The sequence below is a fragment of the Ovis aries genome, chromosome 21 (genome assembly GCF_016772045.2).
Source record: "Ovis aries strain OAR_USU_Benz2616 breed Rambouillet chromosome 21, ARS-UI_Ramb_v3.0, whole genome shotgun sequence".
NCBI lineage: Eukaryota > Metazoa > Chordata > Mammalia > Artiodactyla > Bovidae > Ovis > Ovis aries.
In genome coordinates this window covers 22194264-22201048 of record NC_056074.1, presented here as the reverse complement: position 1 = coordinate 22201048, position 6785 = coordinate 22194264, and the positions used below count along the sequence as shown (strand labels likewise).

At 43.8% G+C, this 6785-nt stretch overlaps 1 protein-coding gene across 1 annotated transcript; it reads left to right on the top strand.

The window, feature by feature from the left end:
- The first annotated feature begins 577 nt into the window (after positions 1-577).
- LOC121817503 (cytochrome c oxidase subunit 6C-like) lies at positions 578-992 on the top strand. The gene has a single exon (XM_042237847.2). The coding sequence runs from the start codon at positions 640-642 to the stop codon at positions 862-864; it is 225 nt and encodes a 74-aa protein (XP_042093781.1). The 5' UTR covers positions 578-639; the 3' UTR covers positions 865-992.
- Positions 993-6785: the final 5793 nt, after the last annotated feature.

The following is a 6785-nucleotide window of genomic DNA, read 5'->3' as shown; positions in this document are numbered from 1 at the left end:
GAGAATTAAAATATAACACGTGTTATATAAACCCTCGAGTTGGATAATCTGGTTTTTCTGTTTTTGTGTATGTTTTCATATCATGCATTGTTCCTGTTATAGGAAGACATTTGCAGCTTGGGTTGTTTGTTTTTTTTTTTTTAACTGCATGAAATTTTAAAATTCCCCAAGGAGGGAATTTTTTCCAAACCTGTGTCTGTGTCTTCTGGTGAATTCTATACTCTGTATTCCACGTGGGACTCCTCATTTGAGAGTCCCCTTATGTGATTCCCCAGCCAGAGGCTCAGGTGGAGATAAGATCCTTATTGAAATCTAGGGGGAGCTGGATTCATCTCGTGAAGGTTCTTTTCTTGGTCTGCTGGGTATGGGGAGGAACAAAAGAAAAGTCAGCCTTTCTGTGGCTCAGAGCAAAGATCATAATGCCTGTTATTTCTAAGCCCAGTCTCAGCCCCAAAGTTGGTGACGTCCAGAAGTAAGATGATCTTCACCGAGGCAGAGGAGAAATGAAAGTTAACCCTGTGGGGCAGCGCCTGCCTGGATGGGGTTTGGAAGCATCTCACATTAAAGTCAGACCAGGGGTCCATTTCTCCATCAGCCTGAGAGGACGTCGCGGTTGAGCCGTCAAGAAGAAAAACTGCCATGTCCACTACTTTGGCAAAACCTCAGATGCATGGCCTGGTGGCCAAACATCTGCAATTTCATATTGTTGGAGCATTCATGGTCTCCCTGGGGTTTGCAGCTTTCTGTAAGTTTGCTGTGGCTGAAAAAAGAAAGAAGGCATATGCAGACTTCTACAGAAATTACGATTCCATGAAAGATTTTGAGGAGATGAAGAAGGCTGGTATCTTTCAGAGTGCAAAGTGATTTGGAATATAAAGAATTTCTTTGGGTTGAGTTCCTTGGAAGTTTGTCACTTTCCTGTGTCCCTGAACTATGAAACTATGACTATCTGGGGTGAGAAATAGTCTCTCAATAAATAAACTATTAACAAATACTGTGGAAAAATAAAATAAAATCAGACCAGGGCCAAGGGCACACCCCTGATGATGCCCCGCTCCAAATAAGCATTGTTTATTACTGACCTGTTACCTAACTGACTCTGGATCTGAGTGAGGGTTGAAGACAGAGATCATGCCAAACTATGCTATGTAAACTTCCCACCCTTTAAAAAATGTTCTAACTGCAAAGGGAAATTACTGCTGACAACAATAATAATGACAATAAACATAGGAAATCCACTGGGATAATGATCGCAGATGTGGCTCCAAAGCTTGATGCCTGCACTCCTGACTGTGATCATGGGCAGTGTCCTAAGCTCGCTGCTCCTTGGTTGCTTCATCTCAAAAGGATGGAGGAGACGAGGACCATCCTACTTCTCAAGGCTCATGGGAGCCTCAGATTTGGCTAATGTGTGTCTTGAATCACCCAAAAGTGGATAACACAGTCATAAATGCATGCTTAGCTGTTCCGTCATGTCCGGCTCTTTGCGACCCCATGGACTGTAGCCCACCAGGCTTCTCTGTCCATGGGATTCTCTAGGCAAGAATACTGGAGTGGATTGCCAGTCTCTCCTCCAGGGGATCTTCCCAACCCAGGGATTGAACCTGGGTCTCCTACATTGCAAGCGGTACTTTCCCACCTGAGCCACCAGGGTTAAAGGCAATTCTCAGCATTCCAGACTCTATTATTTGGACACAGAACCCCTTCCCATCTGCTCTCCTCATCAAGCTTCTCAGTCTTAGTGTGCTCAGAGAACAATCTGGGCCCCATATCTGGAATATCCAGGATGCTGGTGGGAGTCAGAACCGCTGTCTATAGCAAGGGTTCTGGAGACCCCACTCCCAACCCCAACCCCTCATCGTGTTCGTGGGGTGCTCACTCACCATGGGCCATCAGGGTGTTGCCTCGCAGATGGAGCACCCAGTCTGTGGGAAAGAAGAGACCATGACTTATCGGAACATATGGTTTCTTAATTCAAGTTAAAATGTCTGAACCCTGTTGCATCTGGTGCCATTTTAGTTTGTTAAAAATGCCACACAAGGCTGTGACTAAAGGGGAAGAAATGGAGAAAAATACAGTTATTACACACTCAAGAGCCGGGTTTTGCGGCTCATTACCCAGTGGCCTCCGTGACTAATTAGGTTTTGTCACTGTTGCTGGGTCATTATGCCTTAATTTTTTTGCATAGTTATTCAGCCGTCACTTGAGGAAAAATGAAGTAGAGAAATACCCTTCTCTGTCCCTCCTGCTCTGAATCACTCAGGCTAAAAAAAAAAAAAAAAACCTCTCCCGGCAGAGAGTACCCGAAACTGATGAAATGATCATTTTGCCACAAAGGGACAAAGAAGTGTTAGTGGATTAAAGAGGCGCTTCTTTATCTGATGGCAAAGACCTCATTGAGGAGCGGAGGGCACAATTCAGTGGGGAAGATCATTAACTTTGAAGTCAGTCATCCAAAGATAATGTTTGTCCCTTTGCTTCCTTTGTTGCCCAACTGGCCTTAGCAACCTCTATTTTTTAACTCATCCTTGAAAAACTGGGGGAAAATGCATGATAAAACAGAGGCCTTAGGTCTTCCACAGGCTGCAGGCCTAGGTTAATTTTTGCTGGCAGCAGAGGAAATTGAAGACACCATGGTATTAGCACAGTGGGGCTTGTGTTGGGTCTGGGAGAGTAAAAGGACCCATGGTGAGAGGGGAGACATTGGTGTCAATCACAGGGTGGGACGCCACAATGGCTGGTAATTGGCGTGGGTCCACCTTCTACGTCTGTCCCGCTGAGCCTGCAGCCCCCGGCCCACTCTTGAGCCCCATCGCTAACAAGTAAACAATTTATCAGGGTTAGGTCTCCTGCGGGTTGCTCATCACACGCTCCATTCAGCCCCGGTACCCCCCCAACCCCCGTGCCAGCCCCGCCACACACACAAAAATTTACGTACACCGTGCAATTTGGGGCAGACGCACCATGTAACAACAAATTTACAACAGGCCTACCATGAAAATGGCTGTGTCAATATAGCTGCGAACTGGGGTAGCAGAGCAGCTGTGTCGGGCCAGGACTGGTGGCCCCCAAAGGATGTCAGGGGAGGGGGTCACAGGCATCGGATCCTATCAGAGCTCGTTATGACCCCTGCATTTTTGACATGATAATTCACACAGATGCTCACTAGAATCAGTCAATGTCTTCTGAAGAGCCTAGCCATTTTCATGTCACTCTCTGGATTTGTTTGTTTGCTTTTTGAGTGGGTTGGAACTCTTTAGGATCCAGAGTGCAGGTCTTGGGGTCTGTGATGAGAATTTTGACAGAGTTGGCTGTTGGATAGAAAAGAGAACACTAGACTGAACCCCCAGCTCCATCTCTTTCACCAGCCGTGTGACCTTGCTTTAAGCTACCAGTTTCATATCTGATTGGCGTGTTTTGCAGATTGCATGAACTTCTGGGCAGTTATGTATCGAGTATCACAAATAACTGTATTAATGGATAAGAAGCTTTTTCGGAGCATCTCCTACATGCCAGGCTTTTTCTCATTTCTAGGAAAGAAATGTTGTCATCAATATTTTATAGAGCAAGTAAGTGAAGCTTCAAAAAGGAAAGAATAGTGAGTACCAGAAATGGAAGTTAGAACCAGCTCTGTCTGCCTAAAGTTGATTCTGTCTCCTTGCAGTTTTGCTAGGAACCAGTAGTCTTAGGGAATTTGAGATACACGATCTCATTTTCAGATTGATAAAACAGAATTCTGTCTCCCGGAAAACTGTTCTTTGGAGGACTGGAATGAGAAGGGAAATTCCTTTGAGATGCGTAGAGCTTGTCAATACGAGGATTTTTTTTTTTAATCAATTTCTTTTTTTTTTTAATTTTTAAAAAAATTTTTATTTTTACTTTATTTTACTTTACAATACTGTATTGGTTTTGCTATACATTGACATGAATCCACCACGGGTGTACATGCGTTCCCAAACATGAACAGTCTGTCATTGACTTTTACTGGTTTTTAAATCCAATCCAAGATATTCTCAGTTATTAAACACACAGTTTCATGTGCCACCAAGAAAGAAAAATTCCTGCCATTTATAATTTTGCACTGTTAATCTGCCTATTTAGGAGATATTAAAATGTAGGAAAGTACATACTTCAGAATCAAATATATATATTCACACACATATATATGTATACAATGAATTGAAAGTCGCTCAGTCGTGTCCAACTCTTTGCAACCTCATGGACTATACAGTCCATGGGATTCTCCAGGCCAGAATACTGGAGGGTGTAGCCTTTCCCTTCTCCAGGGGAATCTTCCCAACCCAGGGATCGAACCCAGGTCTCCCACATTGCAAGCAGATTCTTTACCAACTGAGCCACCAGGGAAGCCCATATTTGTACACACACACACACATATACTTAGATTTCAGCATTATAGGGCTGGTAATTCCTTCCAAGTTCTTCTTGGAAAAAGCATTGATTTGCTTTCTCGTCTCTTTCTCAGATGCTAAGAGTCAAGGCCAATCAGGACTTATGCAGTAGCCACTGCATAAATAATAAGAGAGAAAATGAGTGAGTAAAATCGCCCATGTCTTAAGGTTCTGGGGTTGAAGGGAGGTAGAAATTGCACTTTGGAGAGGAATGCTTTCTGTCCTGTCCATGTTTTATATTTTCACCTAGAGATGAAGCAGGCTGAGGCCAGGGGTCCCTTCTTGGTGTTTAGGAAGTCTGGCTGATCCTGGCTCCCTGGGATCTTTGTGTGGAGTGACCTGAACCGCTGTGCAAGAAGGGAGAGGGACTGTCTCCCCAGCCAGGAGTCTCAGCGCCGTTGTTCTCCGTAGCAGCTGAGACAAAAGAGCAATTCTATGCTAATTAGTGTACATGAAATGAGCATTTTTTTAACCAAATTATTTCTTTCACTTGGAAACCTAATAAAGGAGCTGAGGGGTCACAGCCATTTTCCTCAGTGAGGCGCACAGCCTTGGGGCAGCCTTGGGCAGGAATGCGTGCAAGGCAGTGGAGAGCTTGACAGAGCCTGCCTGGCCTGGCCATCTCTGTAGTTTGTTCTTCAACCTGGGACCTCGTGCATCTGGGGGTAGTGTTGCAGCGGGCTGTCTTTGTGGAAATGAAAGAATACACTGACCTATTGGAGGAGAGAATTGTCCACATTAGAGGGAGAGGGGAATTGTCTGCAGTATCATCAAAAGCAAAGGAAGTAGAAAAGAACCTGCACGAACTAGACGTACACAAGACAGCTATGTGGGTGAGGCTTCCAAAATAAGGCAAGTCTTTTGAAAAAGCAAAAGACACTTATGACCCATCATCTGCTGAGCACTCTCCTTTCTTCACAATGTGTCTCCAACTTCCTTACATCTCCTACAAGTTTCCTGGGCTCCCATGCTCCTGCCAGCCTCTGAGCAGATGCTGAGCTCACCAGTTTCGACCTTGCCCCATTGCATCTATTGCAGTGATTGACTTCTCATTTGTCTGTCTTATCTACTGCATCTCCAGCTGTCAAAATCTTATGCATTCGCTTCAGGTTCTGAATCAACTGACCCTTCCTCTTCCATGCAGCCATCCCTGATTTCTTACACCAGGAAGGAGGTGGTCTTTCCTTCCGGTCAACCCCAGTGATACTATCCTTGAGTTCCCAGGGTGTCTTGTGTGATAGTCATTTTGTGTCATTTCATAAATATAGCTTAGGACTGCCCAAGACCTACAGAAGGTTGCTATAGCCTTCAAGGGGCTGTGTCTGGGAGGCACTCTCTCCGCCAGGTAAGGACACTAAGATGGACACAGAATCGACAATTACAAATTTAGTTTCCAGAGAAATTTTTGTAACTTTCTTAGAATAAAAGAGAATATCTTTAATATTAAAAAAGCAAAACAAAAGGAGGCAGGTAAGGTGGTCTGGTATTCCCATTTCTTTAAGAATTTTCCACAGTTTGTTGTGATCCACACAAAGGCTTTAGTGTAGTCAATGAAGCAAAAGTAGACGTTTTTCTAGAATTCTCTTTCTTTTTCTACGATCCAAGAGATGGTGGCAATTTGATCTCTGGTTCCTCTGCCTTTCCTAAATCTAGCTTGAACATCTGGAAGTTCTCAGTTCATGTACTGTTAAAGCCTAGCTTGGAGAATTTTGAGCATTACTTTGCTAATGTGTGAAATGAGTACAATTATGCAGCAGTTTGAACATTCCTTGGCATTGCCTTTCTTTGGAATTGGAGTGAAAGCTGACCTTTTCCAGTCCTGTGGCCACTGCTGAGTTTGGCATATTAAGTGCAGCACTTTAATAGCATCATCTTTTAGGATTTGAAATAGCTCAGCTGGAATTCCATCAACTCCACTAACTTTGTTCACAGTGATGCTTCCTAAGGTCCACTTGACTTCACACTCCAGGATGTCTGGCTCTAGGTGAGTGATCACACCATCATGATTATCTGGGTCATGAAGATCTCTTTTGTATAGTTCATCTTTGTATTCTTGCCACCTCTTCTTAACTTCTTCTGCTTCTGTTAGGTCCATACCATTTCTGTCCTTTATCGAGCCCATTTTGCATGAAATGTTCCCTTGGTATTTCTAATTTTCTTGAAGAGGTCTCTAGTCTTTCCCATTCTATTGTTTTCCTCTATTTGTTTGCACTGATCGCCTAGGAAGGCTTTCTTATCTCTCCTTGTTATTCTTTGGAACTCTGCATTCAGTTGGGCATATCTTTCCTTTTCTCCTTTGCCTCACTTCTCTTCTTTTATCAACTCTTTATAAGTCCTCCTCAGACAACCATTTTTCTTTTTTGCATTTCTTTTTTC

Coding starts and splice junctions, on each gene's coding strand:
- LOC121817503 (XM_042237847.2), top strand. CDS start 640: ATGTCCACTACTTTGGCAAAACCTCAGATGCATGGCCTGGTGGCCAAA.